The sequence below is a fragment of the Scomber japonicus genome, chromosome 4 (genome assembly GCF_027409825.1).
Source record: "Scomber japonicus isolate fScoJap1 chromosome 4, fScoJap1.pri, whole genome shotgun sequence".
Taxonomy (NCBI): Eukaryota; Metazoa; Chordata; class Actinopteri; order Scombriformes; family Scombridae; genus Scomber; species Scomber japonicus.
The window spans coordinates 11,057,421-11,076,003 of record NC_070581.1 but is presented as its reverse complement, the minus strand read 5'-3'; the positions used below and the strand labels follow the sequence as shown (position 1 = coordinate 11,076,003).

The 18,583-nt window shown below is 38.8% G+C and overlaps 1 protein-coding gene across 1 annotated transcript in view; it reads left to right on the top strand.

The window, feature by feature from the left end:
• nphp4 (nephronophthisis 4) overlaps positions 1–18,583 on the top strand; it is a 161,089-nt gene that overhangs the window by 79,028 nt on the left and 63,478 nt on the right. The window contains exons 9-11 of the mRNA XM_053317118.1: positions 2,694–2,912; positions 3,482–3,638; positions 7,851–7,885. Of these exons, the coding sequence (XP_053173093.1) occupies positions 2,694–2,912; positions 3,482–3,638; positions 7,851–7,885 (411 nt within the window). The remainder of the gene's footprint in view (positions 1–2,693; positions 2,913–3,481; positions 3,639–7,850; positions 7,886–18,583) is intronic.

Genomic DNA, 18,583 nt, shown 5'->3' with positions numbered 1-18,583 from the left:
TGGTTTGAATTTAGGTGAAACAGACCACTCTGATTTACCTCTTGGATGCCAGTATTGCTGATGCCGTCTCATGCCTGGACAGACCATAAAGAATTACATCTCAAGTGAGTCAGGACTAGAATTTTAGACTGAATATCATTATATTGTGTCCATTTGTAATGCTACCTCAATGAGCAGATTAGATTGCCATTAAGTAAGGAAGCCATGCTTTAACAGCACTTAAAGAACACTGTAGGCAGTTCCTGTTTTCCATAATACCACCTGATGGGCACTGCATGACATTTAGAATACAGATGATACTTCTATGAATGATGTCCTATAGTATTGGATTATGATTTTACATGTTTAAAAAAAAAGCGCTCAGGGGAATTGTAAGCTCTGGGTGAACAATTATATGCTCCACTTTGTCTTGAAATGATGTGGAGTAGCAGGCTCCTTGTGTATTCTGTACTGTCCTACCTATGATTGATTACACTCGTCTGTGGCTGACCAGTTTATTAATCGATTCAGCAAAACCCCCGAGTTCCCTGTGGATGATTTAAAGCAAAGGACTTTTTTTTTCTTTTTTTTTTTTTTTTACTTTTCCTGGTTTGCCTGATGTAGAGGTGCAATGGGACACATTGTAAATCATTTTAGAACACAACAAAGCTCCTAAACTGTATGTGTGACCTAGTTCATAGACTCCTACTTTATTGACTGTATAGAATTGTCAGCTGTGGTCATATGAACACCCATTTCAGTACAGTATTATAAAGCTTTGTTATAAACCTCACTGCCTCCCTCCCAATATTAGTTGATGTTAGAATTGCTGCAATTAATTAATTATTTACAGGTTTGCACAGCAGTAATATATAATGTATTTGTACTTTAACATTGCCTGTAAAAAAGTAACTACTATTCTAATGTCAAATGGTATCTGCATGGCACCAACTGCACTTCAATGTGACAGGGATGGTTTGGGAAAAAATGTGCTGTATCCTTTGAATATTAAACTCAGTCCCTGTAGATTTGAAAGGTGGCTCTGACAAGTCGTTTGCTCCTTCGTGGAACAGTTACAATGAATTCCAATAAAGGCCCAAAGTCATGGCACAAAAGAGAAGAAGAAAAGAGTCATCCATATCAAACCCACCCTGCAGCATAATCCATAGTCTTCCGCTGGTGAACCATATGTTCATTATGTTCTATACATTAACATCTTTAGGCTTTTTGATATGGAGAATGTAGTGCGCCATTGACTGTGCACATGACTCCTGCCAACACTACCAGCCACCCAATCAGAGCTCCTGCTGCAATTCTGTCGGCTGGATTTTATTCATTCTTAGACACACTGTATACATGTAACTGGATTAATAAGTGGGGTCTTTAAATCAAAGCACTTAAATAGAAAAATATCTGTATCACCAATACCAGCATCAGTGTGTATATATGCATTACTTTATATTTCTGTATGTATGCCTGTATAGTCATAAACACTGTACATTTTGTATTTTGAGTGTTATAAGCTATGGCTTCAGCCTACACATTACTTACTGCTATAATCTCTTTGATGTCGATTCACTATTTTGAGGTTATGAAAGCACCTGGGAACATTTTCCATTTTTATTATTATTTATTTTAATAAATAATATAATAGAGACTAAAATAAAGATTATTAAAGCACGACAGAGCAGCTAACATTACCTGTAACCCTATATAACAATGTATTTGGCTAATAATATGCTAACTCTTAACCAAGGTTCATACTGTAGGTAACTAGTTAGGCAAGCACACTTATGTTAGCAGATTATGTTAGAGAAGACAAAGACACTGTTTAACTACTTACAATTGAGCTGTGTCTAGATACAGTTGTGAGGGTATGATTGGACAGTTCCTGTTGGGGGGAATTGATAGGCAGATTGATAGGTGTATGATAGGCAGACACTTTTATTTTTTTAATTTAATAACAAAAAGTTTACTTCTAAAGCCTCATTAGAGTTCATTTTGCGATCTAGAAAATTGAAGTTGTCAGTTTTATCGTTACAAATATTGCAAAAGGGAGCCCCCTGGTGGTCGAATGGTTAGAGCGCATGTCACATAATCACAGCGTCCCTGGTTCGAATCCGGCCAGGGACCTAGGCTGCAGGTCATTCCCCCTCTCTCTTCCGGTTTCTTTTCAGCCTCTCTGCAAGTTACTATATGAATAAAGGCAAAAAAGCCCAAAATAAATCTTTGAAACAAAAAAACAAAAACAGTGCAAAAATATATATAATTATTCCAGCAACATGCTACAGTCGCCATATTCTGATCACGGCAAATGACAAATCAGTTTGGTTTCATTGTTTTGCTGTCACTTTTTCACACACACTCATAGTAGCAGTGTAATTGTTATGTCTTATCTTATTACTAGCTGTAAATATGTTTTTTAGTAATAAAAATACAGATAAAACTGATTTATTGCTCATGCAAGCTCATAAAAAATGGATTGCTTTGACAAAGTGACAAAATAAGGGAAACTGTCTGCAAATATTTGACTAACATATTAGGGATTTTATCACAGGGATGCAGGCCAGGGTCTGAAAGCTGAAAATAAAGTAGAGTTACCTTAAAGTAAAACTATTCTCCATGGAGTCATGAAAATGTTAACCAAGGTTGTTTCCATGTATGAAAAAAGTGTCTGAATGTCCTCTATTCTTGTGTCTTTTTCCATCACACAGCTGTCTACCACCTCCACACCTCGAGCGGCCTTCCTGCAGTGCCTTCGTTGGGGGATTTGGTGCCCCTTTCAGGATTCGGCTGACTGGAAGGGGGAAGAGATACAGCTTGTTCTGCAAGGAGGCGCAAAGCCAAACCCTCACGGAGTCATGGTCTACAGCACAGAACTGTTTGCCAAAACTCCAAGCCCTGTGCCACTGTCAGCACCGGGCACAGCTCAGGTAACACACTATGACAGAAGAAAGTCTTCGTGGAAGGAACAAAATGTAAAGAATGCCTTAAAAGGTGCTAAAACAAAGCTAGCTCAACTCGCACAAATTGTTTCCCCGGGGACAAAAAACGTTCACATTATCTAAATTGTTTTTTGGCATTATGTGGTGCATTAAGATATGTGATTGATAAGTTGTCTTTGTTAGCAGGCCCTCGAGTGAAATTCAGGTTAATCAGAGAAAATCATCTGTGCAAGGTCAGATGACATCATCCTTTTAAAGCTCTGCACAGTGAAACTTTATTTGCAGACAAATAATTGTCTGCAAGTTACATCTTTTCTAGCGAGAGCATAAGAATTCCTTAAAGGGTGCAAAAGTTGTCACCCTGTGATGACTTCACTTTCACACTTTAACTGTGAATTTTTACACAGCTCTGGTATTTGGAAGTCACCACACCAATCTCCTTCTCCTGTCTGCTGTCCATTTATTCCAATGCCCTTCCCCTGCAGAATCTAAACTGCTCATTCTCCAACAGTTTTATTGTGTTACTGAAATATCTAAAACTTTCTCCTCTCACCGAGGTCTCGGAGGCAAAAGATATGATAATGTTTCGGCTGTCATCCAGTCTGGAAAGGAAGGCATCCAGCCCGAAGGCGTCTCTGAAGACAAAGCAGGAGGATGTGTCATGTCAGAGGAGATCACCTTCATCACCCTCAAAGGGTAAATATCATGTAATCCGTAATGACTTTTTAAGCACATGTTAATTAATTATGCGGAAAGCAATAGCACCACAAACTAATATGATAGTTTTTCTCCAAGAAGGAAGTGAGAGGCTCTTAACAGCTCACGTCAATGTCACATTGAAAGGGCTTTAAAAAAGGACCCAAATGTTTGTTTCCAAAGCGACAAGAGTTTGTTTACTGGACCAGAAAGCTTGTGGTACATTTCTATAAACTGTTTTGTGGCAGGCGCACCTCAAGTGTGCACTAACACCCAGGTGTAATCAGCCAAAGTTCTAAGCAACAAGCATCAAATTAGCCTGTCCTCTGCCTATAATGCAGCGCCCAACTCTGCAGTGTTATCTCAGTGGCACCACCTGCTCTCTGCATGATTAGCACGCTCCATGATTGAGGTCTGAGGGGAATAAAAGGATAAACTCAAAGTGCTAGGAGAAGACTTTGGCTGTCCATTAGAGCCTCTTGATCTTGAACAAGCCTTACGTTGTGTTCTCATGCATTTAAAAGATAAATACTACCAAATATTTTTCACATTTTGGGTGTGTGAGTAAAATTATTTAATTTAAAACCAGTCTGTGACATTCAGACTGACATTAGCTCTGCGTGAAAGCCGTCTCATTTATTTGAATTTGGGAGCGGTGCATTGAGGAAACGGGGGTACCGATGTAAATGGCCTGGCAAAAAAGTTTAACTTTGTTCACTCACAAGCACACATTCCACATTGTTAGTGTTACAAACTGCCATGCTGTGTTTTGGAGTCTGATAAGCCTTTAAGTGCATAAATCTGTAGCTACAACTAGACTCTCTGGATTGATTTCATTATTTTGCATTGTTTTAATGAAGGGCTGTACTCAGTCTGATTGCAGCCTGAGAGATCTGGGAACTCACCATCAGTAGAAGTGGGCTGGCTTACAGTGATCACGCTTGTTTACCAGTCAGTCATCATGCAAGTTTACATCCAAATCAGTCTTTTTTAATACAGAATAAACTACAGTGGGTTTTTGGATGGCACATTCATTTAACCATCTTTCTACTTAGAAACCCTTTTGCTACTGTTGTTGTAATCTCACATAGAACAGCTAATATCCTTTCAAGTTTACAGATATATGAAGAAAATCGTTTGGGATAAATAAACCTGGGGAAACAAGATTCAAAAGGATTTTGTATTTTACTCATGCAGCTACTGAAACTTCACAATCCTGCTTTATAAGGCACGTCCTGTTCTCCTGAGTGTATGTAATTATATTGCTTTGCAGCATAGGCATTCCACAACTTTTTAACCAACTTTTGCTCTCCAGTCCTATTATATATAGGCATGATGTGATGGAGGTCTGGCTACACAGGATTAGTGTTGTTGTGTGCTGTAAAAGCAAACGGCACACATTTCTTAAAATACCCTCGCTGAATGAATTACATAACACCCAGTGACAATGACATAATATTATCCCGTATCAGTGAGATTATTGTATCAGCAAAGCTTTAGTGTGCATTCGAAAAACATTGTAGTAGCCTCACACATCAGCAGCTGTCATCTTAACCATGCGTGTAACTGATTGTTGCTTGCTTGTTGTAAGGGCAGTGATTTTTTTTTTCAGGGGGTGTACACTTTAGAAATGTATTTAGAGGAGCTTTTTTATTCCACTGTTCCCAATAAAGCATGCCCGTTCCATAGTCAACACATTTCTTATAATTAAACAGTATAGGTCTAAAATTCAGCTGGCAGAAAAATGACCTATAGTTATATTTGGCTGTAGTAATGTACTCCAGATGACCCATAGGAATGTAATATGCACTGTTAATAAATAATGATGTAATGTGTTGTGACAACGCTGGTGTTAAGGTCTGGTTAGGTTTAGGCACAAAAAACACTTGATTAAGTTTAGGGAGAGACCATGGTTGGGGTGGAAATGCATCTCTGCAAATGTGGTTAATAGTTCCTTAAAATTAGGTAACCTTTGTCATCATGGCAAAACTAAACACCATGCCTTTTAAAAAGATTTTTAAATGTCCTGACTTGTGGTTGGAAATAGGAAGTGGGCTCCTGCAGCAGTCCACTTTTTGCCTTCTACCTCTACCCAAAAACATCTTATCAAATCATGTTATTGATGTGGTCTGAATCGCATCACTTCCTCAGGTCATAATTAGGCCGCTATATCAACATAACTGTAGGTTGTTTTTGCTGGCCTGAATTTTGTTCTGTTGTTTTTCTTGAGAGGACGGGCCATCCATAATATTACTTCTGAACCCCGAGCTCTAAAGAGGCCTCCCACTGGAACAAAGTCTTGATTAAATATTCCATATCCCTCACACAGCCCAAGATAAATGATGTGCCACTGTCTGTATCTCTTATTGAAATCCAAACAGCTTATTTGCTCAGTGTTAGTCAGTGAATTGATTAAAAGTGTAGTAAACACTACACACAGCCACTCAATCCCAGTGACAGCAAAAAGAACTTGAGTGGACCCCGACCGTATACTCGATGATTTCCCCCCTAATGATGCTGTTAACTTATCTCGGGAGAGAAGAATAGCGTTGATCAGGGCCTTCTCCATGGATATATAGTGAGGGCTTTTGGCAAAGTCTATTAATGACATTTTAATCAGTGCTCAAGTGTTCTCGGAGGATCACACAAGAAGCCTGAATGATTTGGGCTAGTGTTCAGAGAAGGATATCATGGATCTCTGTCATTCTTTGATTTCAGCACCTTAATCATCCTTGACTTTGTTTCCCCAAGTGTGTGTGTGTGTATGATAGTGTGTGTGTATTTGTATTTGTGTGTGCGCGTGTGCTTTTGTGTTTGGGGGCGTGGCGCTTGTGTGCCTAAGTGTGCTGCATTCTGTTGCAGATAGCATATTTAGACACATCTAAAATTCATGACCAGTCTGAAATATGTAATTTGTGTCTTTGATGCATGCATATTTATTATTATGGGAAGAACTTTTTGCATTTCAAACCCTTTGACTCAGTCATTTGTTAGAAAGAAACGAGACACTGGGCCAAACCCGTGCTCTTGGAATGAAGCTCTAAGTTATTTATGATGGACATCAACATGACTTCCAGTTAAAGGGGTGGAAATTCTCCTCTGTACATTTTCATTAATCTATAATTTAGCTCCAGATTCTATCACTATTTGTGTTTAATGATAAGCTGAGAGGAGCAAAATCTTTGTTTTGACACAGATGCTCACTGATACATTTTAATGAAACATCATGTACTCTTCCTTCATTTCTGGCATCGTATGCACATATAGGTACTTATATCTGCCTCTCATACGTCTGCTAGTTTGCTCAGCTGTCAAGATTGCCCCTCATTGATCATGAATAAACAGCCAATTGCACATCAGTTCAGCTAATGAGGTGAAACACATTTTCCACGGTCTAGAGACGTAAAACGTTCAGAAAACGGAAAGTCCTAAAAAACAAAATCGCTGCCAGGGGGGGGAATGCCAGAGCACATTTGTGACAGAGAGCCAGCCAGTCCTGCACTGTGTCCACTCTGTGTGCATGTAGTCGGAGCAGATGGGAGCTACAGTAAGGCACCCCAGGCAAATGAAGCAATTTCCAAAAGGCCAGTCAAGCCCAGCACATAGAGCGAGAAAGAGTGGGAGAGGAGGACAAAGAGATGCCGGAAAGCCTTTCATTTCAGTATTACCATGGCTACCAACCAGAAACCTCAGGAAGCATTGTTAGACTTTAAACTCAGTGTGACATCTAAATCCGACTCTGGCTCCTGATCTGTGTGAAATTGGATAGATTTGCTTCTGATTGTAAATAGTTTTTGTGTCCCAGCGTTCAGCTGACTTATTTACTTTTCTGAAGTTTCTCAGTAATCAGTGTTACAGTATATTCTTAATACCTGAGGATGCCACACGTCTGCAAATCCAATCAACAGAGAAGCAATCACAAAGATGACATTTTGCTGTCGACTTCCGTTTCCTCTCACAAGCTACAGTAATATCACATTAAATGTCTAACCATGCTATGACGTTTACAGTGCTGCCTGGTACACAGAGTGCAGGGAAGATACTACGATGTTGTCAATTGAGCTTGTCAAACACTGAACACTAAGATATTGGTACATCGTTAACTGAAACTCAGACAAAGGCACTAACACTTTCAGTTCACAGCTAACACAGTGGATATACAGTCACATTTTTTGTCCTCACCTTTTCTTTCTTTTTTCTTTTTTTTTTCAGGACAGAAATACATTCCAGCAGTTTCTCCTCCAAGATCACCTCAAGGCCCTGGGGTAAAACACCTTGTCACCTTCTCAACTGTACTGTAAATGTTAAGACTTGAAAAAAAAGCTAGCGCACCATGACATAAAGGTTTTGTCTAAAGTTCCAACTTTTTCACTAAAAGTGAGTCTACACTTCAAGCATTGTACCGTAGCTGCCTTTGATGCTCTATCTCAACAAATAGAGCCATGCTGTCAGTGGGTCCATGCAGGCTCACCACTCAGCTTCATCTTGCCTGTGCGTGACTACAGTCTTTTTTCTATAACCATCCATTTTTGTGTGTGTGTGTGTGTGTGTGTGCCTGTGTATGCAGTGGGTTTATCAGTTATCAGCTTTTTTCTGCATCTGTCAGCTGCAGCTCAAAACAATGAGCTTAAAGAGGCAAGAAGGCTCTGTGGAGTTGAGGGTGACTACAGAGGTGGTGATAATGCTCTGTGCGTTGGAGCGAACCCTTTTGCATTGGAGATCATCAATTGATTAGTAAACCTTTAAGTCATTTATCAAGTAAAACAGCTCTATGTGGCATCATAGCTTTCATATCATTACTAATTAAGTCATTGTAAGACCTCTCAGCTCCAATAACTTTTGAATGGCATTTGACATATTTTCCATTGCACTGTCTAAGCAATAGATTCACCAAAAGCCAAATTCACACCTTTCACTTACTCATGCATATAGAAGCAAGATCACATTTAACTCAGCAGGAAATACATAAATTGATCCTTGTCAGCACAGTTATGTAGAAATAATGTATTCAGTGTAGATTCAGATGGGTCTTATATTCCATATGTATAATGGAACGTTTCAAATGCCTTACCTCTTGTTATAGTGTAAATTAAAAGTGTAATTACTATACAGTGTAAATTAAGTTGTATTAAAAAAAAAGAATATAGGCTTAATTCCACAGAGCTGGTCTGTGCTATTGAGCTCTTCTATAGGAAAAAAAAACATACGTGCTGCATGGTCTGCTCACTGCTCAATGTAAGATTTATGTTCCTGTACAAGATCATGACCTAGCGATGAAACATTAATCTTTTCTTCTCCTCCTTCTCCTGAGTAAAAGAAAAAACCTGTTGAGTGTGTAAATGTCGCGTGTTTCTCGTCTGTACTTTTCAAAGAAAAACACACTTTCATGGATTGTAGGTAACAGCTCACCTGGAGTGCTTCCTGGCTAGATGACAGGATCAGGACACCCCTTTAGCAGTTCCTCCTACATGGATACAGCTCCCCTTCTGTGCTCTTTAGACAAAGATCATACATCTTAACTATACCACAGTCATGCTGTGAATGTGCTCTAACAGAAATTGCAGGTCAAGTTCTTGAAAGAAAGAATGTATTATATACCAAGAACGAAAGGCATCATTATTTATTCTTTTAATCTTTTAACTCACCTTTAAAAGATTCCTGAACGATTGGGTCTATCAAAATATCCCGCAGTCATTGTTTTACTGAATATGTATGCAGCTGGCTTGGCAATAAAATGGACATGTGTGGGAGTGCGTCTGTTGAAAATGTTATTCTTGTTGAAAGACGAGCGAATATGAGTGTGTGTCCATCATGGAACACTAAAATCACCATGAAAGTTGGGTAATAGAAGACATACTGATAACGATAATGATGCCTAGCCGTATCAAATCAGATTAAATGTCACATTAGCATCAGTGTATGTTAGCGGCTGCCCACAGGCAACTAATATAGTGCTGATCAATTCTACAATAACTGTAATAAATTTAACTACACCATAATCATCCGCCCATCGTATCAGATGTGGGCGACAGTGACTGACTCATGTCTCATTCTTAGTAAAATATCAACATCGACCATACGTAACATATACCAGCAGTTAGTGTTACTGTGTGTGTGTGTGTGTGTGTGTGTGTGTGTGTGTGTGTGTGTGTGTGTGTGTGTTCATCCTGGCTGAGCTAAGCTGCGGGGCGTTACCATCATCCCTCAGCTTGAGAGGAAGTGCCAATGGAGACCGGGAGTTGTGATGGATGCTGCTCTCTCTCTCAGGATGAGGCCAGACACACACACGCACACACTTACTCACACACACACACACACAGTGGCATAGAAGCATTGAGCGGAGGAGGAGAGAGATCAGCTCAGTTTCACTGTTAGCTCTGTGGGCCAAAATGAGCCACACTCCGTATTGTCGACTCATTTTAAATTGAACCAACCGGGGCTGGGAGCTGTGGGAGCGCTACACCCATGAACTCGACAAATCGACCCTCATTTTGATTAAGCAGCAAGGGCGGTGGAAGCCTGCAAGTGGGCAGCTCCCAAAGGCTAATAAGAGTCTACAGTGGTCATACTGGACAGCTCTTAGGGGATGACATTAGTAAATGGTGGTACTTGAGAGGATGTACCACCCTGCACGTACAGTCTTTTATCTACTTGTAATTCCCAAAGCATCTCATCTGCCAAACAGGCAGATTTTATTTTAAAAGAAAATACATGATTAATTTTATCTTTCTTTTCTTGTGGATGAATTTCTTAGATGTTCTGTCAAGCATTTCTACTGCAATTTAGAAGACTCTCCTGTCATGTTTTTAAAGTTTATGGGTTAAAGTTCAACCACGTTTTCTCAAAAGGAGCAATTAACTTTGTACCAAAGGCAAAATATGCATTTCACTGAATGTGTAGAATTGAACAATTCTGTCCTACTACTTACAAATTCAATTTATGGTTGGTTAAAGAAAGACTGTTATTTCTTCTTTCAATAGTTGCTTTGTCTGGCTTTTAAATTACAGTAATCAATATGTTTTCTTATTTGCAGCAGGAGTACACTCCTGCACCAAAAAAGCAGAGAAGTTACTGATTAGCTGGTGTGTACAGTGGAGCATTTAGCGGCCTAAAAGAGTCAGATATATCCCTCAGGAGTTAGTGGAGAGAAAAACAGAGTTAAAGGAGAGCGAATATTGGATGTCCATTCATGTGGTGGCCAGAGATACGACTGCAAACGCTGCAGCTTTGTGTATACTGGATGTACGGCTGGCCAAGATGACCCAAAATAAAATTTCTTTCAAGCTTGAGGTTGTATCAATATTTTTATAGATTTTTTTTGTTTTCATGTAAACATGCAGAGTTGAAACATATTTTGGGGATTTATGTGCTAGACTAGAAGCAAGCAAAATAATATCAGACCTGCTTCACTTGCAAATCTGTCATCATGATGCATAAAATATATTATAAGACTTATTAAGCAATTTACTGTCAGTACCAGTTGTTTAACTAAGAGGAGCAGCTGTATCCAGTTTAATAATCAGTTTCAACACAAACAGAGCAGAAACATCTGCTCACATCTGGTCACGCATATGTAGCCAGCTATTACCAGCCTTACGGTTATACTGAAGTAACCTTTTTGTGAATGTTGGGTTTCCCCTGATTAATCAAGTCAACTTGATATAATGATATGACTGTTTGCATGAAAACTATCTATCTAGCTATCCTAGCTGTTTATCCATCCATCCTTCCTTCCTTCCTGACGACTATCCAGAACTTTTCATACAAGAATGAACCAGAAAGAGAAATCATTGTGTGAATCCATGCCACTGCTATTGGCAGTCACCCTACAACTCATCTCATCTAGTGTTGCTGCAAAATTCACAAATACAGTCTCTGTTTCTCCCTGTCTCACTGTCTCCCACCCTTCAAAGTTATTGTTATAAAAATACATTTGTCTCAATCCTAAACTGATTTTCCCTGTTCGACTTTTTTTTCTTTCTTTCCTCTTCAACATGGCTGTCAAATGCTGATTAATCAATGGCATCCCTCTCTGAAAACAAGCCGTACGCTCCGGCTCTGTCTGTAGGCATTGTTGGATCTGACAACTTTCTCTAGCTTGCATAAATTATTGATCCTTGACACTCTCTGTTTGCCGGGGTGCAGAATGCTAAGGATCCTGTGGTATTTATAGCCAGCATTTGAGAGAGCAGCTGAGTTTGTTTGTCTGTGTTGATGATGATTTCTCGCATCAGGCTGCAGTCATGTTTCAGGGTTATGCTCATGTTCTGTTGACCCAGGTGGTCGTGTAGTCAGTGGGCCGGAGGTGAGGCCATGTTTGTTGCTGGCAGAGGGCGGCTTGGCAGCTGGTACTGGCTCACTCAGCCTCATTTTTGCAGCCCTCCGTTATACAGATAAGCTAGAGCCTCATCCTTGTATTGTAAATATCTTTACATAAGAACACGACTCTGGTTTGTGTAATGTTTATTGCAGGACTAAATTATAGTGCTCCAGCCTTCATTGGTATGCATGAATCCTTCTGTCTTGACCAGAAAAAACAACAGGAACCATTAGAATCATTTAGTTGAAAGTCATTTTTATGCCACTAAGTAAATATTGACAGTTAAAATCGACATCAGCTATTGAAAGATTTATTTTTGGGTTAAACAGAGCATAAATAGTTTTCTCTGAAATTGCAATGGATTTCTGTTAATGCTGGTGTTTGTCTTATGATAATCACACCTTGGAGATTGCAACTCAACTATTTATGACGTCCTTTATCATTATTGGGGAAAACCTATTTTAGATCAATTTGCCACTCAATATTCATACGGTAAAGATTGATTTTTATACTTTGACATCTTGAGCTTTTATATTTCAGATATGTGTTATGTATGTATTTGTTAAATTAGCTACTTTTCATGCATCGTTATACCAGTGTGGGTGACAAAGGCAAGTTATTTGGAAAATCTGAATGGAAACTATATATTGAATTTGAATGCTGACACATTACTTGGAACAGTGAGATAGCTAATGGTGTCACAAGATGTAGAGGTGTCACTGCACATCTGTTAGTGAAATATGCTAAATATCCAATTTATAGTATGATAACTGGTCTTGACTGCAGATATAAAGAGGGACATTATGGCCGTCCTGGCATTTACCTTTTTATCTGTGAAGTTATACTAAACACAGCAGCTTTGACAACAGGATAAGTCGATAAGAGTAGTAAAGCTGTAGAAAATGTAGGCATTTGACTCAGCATGAATTATTAATCATGCAAAATGCAATAGTTTAGATTTTAATTGTAATTTTAACCAGTGTTGGGCAAGTTACTCAAATTCCAAATTACTCATTGAACAATTGATTGCATTACTTTACTAATTACTCTAATTTACAATCAGTCAAGGGTGCCTCTGAAAATCTACAATGCCTCAACAGCTACATGTAAAATATTCCGTGTTTATAATAACACATGTAGAAATATAAAATATAAAATCAGATTTAACAGCCAGACAACATTTAGGAGGTATTATATTGTTCATCAACTTAATGTTAGCCCCAGCAGACTCATGAAGGTCCAGTGACTTCTGCAGAGTTCCCACACTGTCCAGTTCATAACAAAATCCAGCTGCTATTTGTTCTATTATTAGCTCTTATTATTCATGAGAGATTCATCACACTGTTCTTCATTTCTTCTTAGTAGCATTTCATTCTGTCCTGCATGTCCTCACTTTTTTCCCTCTCAACAAAAATAATTATCACTCGTCCTTACTTGGAGCCAGTCGCCTTTGTTCACACATTGACTCAATATTCCCCCTTTTTCACGCATCTCTAATATTTTCCTCTTTTATGTGCTTGACTCCTGCACTTTTGTTCTCAATATTTCATTCCAGTAATCTCCTCATCTATTCCACTGGATTTCCGTCTTAATCCTCCACCTTTTTAAATCACACCTGTCTCTCATTTTCTTTCGTTTTCTTCGAGGCACATGATGAGCTCGACTCCATGTCACAGTCTCGCTCCCTCACATACACACACACACACACACACACACACACACACACAGACAGTCAGGAAACAGACAAATGCACATTCACGAGGATGTCTGTCTCACACTCTCACACTCAGAAAGGACAGAAGCCAACTTACATGTACACATATAGTATATACTGCCTCGGACACCTTCACCCACACGCACGCAAACACACACGCAGGTCCCATGGAGCCAGAATGTGAACAGATGATCTGCTTGGCTGTCAGGGCAAACAGGCTGAGTTCAGAACATTGGCAGCCACAGCAATGCCACTACTAATTGCCTTGCTGTGCGTATTCTCTTGGTGTTTGTGCGTGTGTGTGTGTGAGATCCCCACATGCAGAGTGAGTCTGGTGTCTTTCACACCCTCTGTGTGCAGGACGTGGTGACTCAATGTGAGATCACATGCATGCGTGTGTGTGTGTGTGTTTGTGTGTGTGTGTGTGTGTGTGTGTGTGTGTGTGAAACATGATAAGCTCAGCAATACTTTTGAGTACTGACTTGTGACTGCCGACTGGTATTGACATTTTAGGACATTATGAATTGTGAGGAGATTTTGATGAAAACAGCCAAAACAGCTCATTTAAGGGTTAACATAATATTTGCCAGTGCCAGTGAGCAAATGACGAATAAATGAAGAAATCCACTCTGAGACTGTTTGTGAGTCAAACCACTTTAATTTGTTACTTCACCACTATTTTAGTGACATTTAGCAGTTGTACCATTCCTCGTGAAATAATACTCGAGCCAAACTAAATCATGCCACCAAAACATATCGACAATTAGAGAGGTAGTAAAGTGGTGTTCAGGACAACCAGAATCTATGTCTTGCTTGAAGTGAGTTGCAGTAGTACCTAATTCAACCCAACAATTAAATTAAATTAAACCTGGCGCAAAGTGTCTTTGCTAGTTTAAGACTAACAGTCATTTTTATGTCCAGCACTCACTTTTTAAAAATAGTAAATACACTTGCACCCATCTGAGTGGCCATGGGCATGTTGGTCTTAAAATTAGGTTAGGTCAGGTGTTATCTTGGCAAATTGTTATCTTGAAGCAGCAGAGAGCTATTGCGCGATTGACAAAAAAAAAACTGTTGTGATGTCAGCGGCACAGTCTTTCACTATTATTTTAAGGGTGCGTTATCAAGATAGTAGTATGTGCACAACACACATACACTCTGCTTGTTACAAACAAGGGCGCACAGCAGCACACAAGCATGCAATCAATTAAATAAAGGATTACAATGTGACAGATTGTTATTGCGTACACCATATATTTTTTAAAATGGATGTAATGGTTGGTTATTATATTTATTAGATATTCTTTTATTAGCTAATCACACTAATTACACATCAAATTGTCTAATTATTTGACCAAATTATGGCAATACACGTAGGTATTTAAATAGTCCTGTAAAGTAGAGGGTGTCTGTATGCCAGCAAAAGGATATCGACAACGGATCAGACACTGATCGACTTTCCTGCTGCATCAATATAGACATGAAGAACATATGTGAAATAAATGAGGTGAAAACAGTGATTAAATTATAGCAGTAATGAACTCTGGACTAGCTCCTAGCTGCTGGCTTTAGCAGGATCAGCACCTTGGAGAGTGCCACAGCACACAGCCTTGACAACTGTGTATGGTGATTTTTTTTACATGATTAAAATGAATTAATTAACTGTTAATAATGTTCAACACATATTCTTTAACTATTTTTAGGTCACTGATCAGGTTTCCAGCAATTTAATTCAGCAATCCAGCAATTAAAACACTGCTCTTAGTTCATGACATAACAAAAGATTTTAAAGACGACCAAAGCAGTTAGTGAAAGAATAAACATTTTTAAAATAATAAACGAAAATACATTTGCAACAAATGAATGAACAGGATGTTAAGCTGTTTAGATACGCGTTCTTGCCTCAACTCAACTTTCCCCGCATGATGTCTTGTCTATTGAGGAGAAGTGTATGTGACTACTTTTAGTCCAAAGGCTGCGGTTAGCTTAGCATCTTCGACCTCACTGACCTGCCATTCTGTCAGTCATTACTAACTCATGCTGTGCAGAAAAACATTATTCAGACCCACAGAGCATTATTTTCAACTGAGTGGAGATCCTAATGTTTCCAAGGAAACCAGACGTGCACTGCCTAGAATATTTCCATTATCATCAAAAACATACAGCCTTGTCAGTTTAACCAGCACATATATTCAATCCATATATAGAACCATCTGACAGAATATATTGCTGTCAGAACTTAAAGAAAGTACAGATAGCCATGTTCATGGCTTTTAAAGGAACAGGTTGACACTTGTTGCTATGGATACCGCCATTACTGATGCATCTTTTGCCATTAAACAATATATTCAAGTAATCTCAGCTCAAAGCAGCTCTTATTTCTCTGAGGTGTTTCTTCAACTCACAGCTACAGTGTAGTCACATATAGTGTTTCCTTATGCTCCATACATCTAGTGGTTAGTCATGAAAAATTACACATTACAGTATGTGTGCCCCACACACACACACACACATTGAGTCTGCATGGAGTGATCATTTCTTTTTTTTAAATTTATTCTTAATGGAATAAGAGATCATGTGAATGTTTAATCTAGTTTAAGGCCCAAGGGAATGAATGTAAATCAATATGATGTCCTGCAGAATCAGTGAGTGTGTGTCCAAAAGTCAGTGGGGGAGCAAAGTTGAACATCTCCTCTTTTACTACTCAATATGGTTCAATACAGAATATTTATTGTGTCCTAGAGAGCCATTTGTTTTTGACCCCCAGCTGATTCAATAATGCTTACAAACAGCCTGTTAGATGAGGCCAACTGAAAGGCACATTAAGGTTACTGAGGAATATTTGCCACATGCAGCCCAATAATAGTTTTTAGCATTGAAGCTTTGTTTATCTGTTAAAAAAAAAAGATAAACTCAGCTTTGCCCATGTTTAGAAAAATAAAACTAATGTTTGATGCTGATAGAAAAATATCTACTGCATAGGGAGCAATGTGTTGTATGTCTCCTGGTAGTTAGCATAGCCTAAATTATGAAATGGGCAGCAAATACTGCCATATTCCCCAGTGGGAAGTGACAAATCTTTTTTTCAGAAGTGTCACTTAAATTGTACTAAACCAAAGTCTTGCAGCCCTTATAATTCAAATCATTAACACTCCAGTCACTACCATTTGGAACATCTGTTAAACGAACGTGGCTGTCAGAGTTGTCAGCCATGTTCGTCAGATATTCCCATGATCAAAAGGCCGAAATACGTTTCCTTCAAAGGATGTCTTGGCTAAACCTTAGGGACAAGGTGAGGAGCTCAGATATCCTGAAAAAGCTTAAAGTAGAACTGCTGCCCTTATGCACAGAGAGCCGACGTGGTTCCAGCATCTGATATCCCCACAGACAACCAACTGGGAGGAAATCTCGAGGTAGACTCACGCCAGAGGTATATCAAATGCTGACTAGCCTGGGAATGCCTCGGGATCCCCCAGGAGGAGCTGGAGGTGGTTTGGGAAAAGGACTTCTAAGATCCTCTTAGTTTGCTGCCACTACTAATCTAACCCAGATAACAGAAAATGGTGAAGATTAAAAGGAATTTCACACATGTGAATTTTTTTTGGGAAAGTGTACTTTTTCACAAGAACATTGGGGTCATTAGAAAGACTCATTACAAATTTACAATGAACGTTGAGACTCTCCTATTTCATGAGTGTTATAAATATTGAGGAGATTGTCAAGTCCCAGCATATACCTTGCTTTCTGAAGCTACAACATGTAAGTGATAAAACACCACAAAGAAGGTATTTTATACCTAAAAGACTAACTTTGGAAAATAATCACCTTTTGATTATTTAGACAAATCACTACAATTGGTCTGACGCAGAGTGCTGAAGCCTCATATTATTTTCAGCTAAAATGTAGAGTGCATTTTCACACAGAACAAAGGCTGTATATTTTGTCCTCCATCTGCTATATTGACAACACATTGAGATAGCCTCTCTTCATGGGCAGTATGGCCAGGAGAAATAATCACTGAGCCAGAAAACTGATTTAATGTACATATGGGCATGTGAGTGTAGTTCTAGGATAGACCTGATAGAATATGAGCCCATTTCTGAATAGTACAAAGTAGCTCACATAAAAGGACGTTGCTTGAAGAATACAGTGAGCTGGCACAAATAGGCACAATTACATGTACTATTACAGTATAGCTCAAATATTAAATTGAGCAAAATGCACATTTCCACAGCACTGACTAGTACAATAACAGAGTTTCTCTTTTAAAGGGAGACACGGCTTTCAATCAATTGTTCCTACTTCTCTATACTTCCCATTATTGGTAAAAGTTAGTACCTCCTGTTTCACCATAAATCCTTGCTTCATCATCTCCTAGCCCTAAATACTGTACTTCATTGACAATAGCTCAATTGTGATCGGAAGAATGGAAAAGTAGAATAAGTGAATGAAAAAGGTATTTTTTATTAAAAAGAGAAAGTCAGAGCAGCAGAGAGGTGAGTATGACATGACTCACTTTTCTTCTAAGAGTTAGATGACAGGATCAATATCACTCTCAGGTAAGTACAATAAATATGAAGTCAGTCAAAGGAGAGAAAGCTTGCCTGGCTCTGTCCAATGGTAACAAAATCCATCTACCAGCCTCCTTCAAAGCTCACTATTTCATTCTTTTTGGTTAAATCTGCATTAAAAAAGTGTAATAACAACACATTGTGGTTTTACCAGTGATTATATGACAAGAGTCCAAAACAGGGAAACTTCTGACCAAAATATGATAAAAATATAATCTGTATATCAGATTAGATCAAGAATACAGGTCTAGTCTCCTATTATTATCCTGTTTCAAACAAAGGCCTGCTTCTTGATGCTGTTGAGGTAAATATATCCCCAGCCACTACGTGAGTATTGACATATATTCATTTATGATTA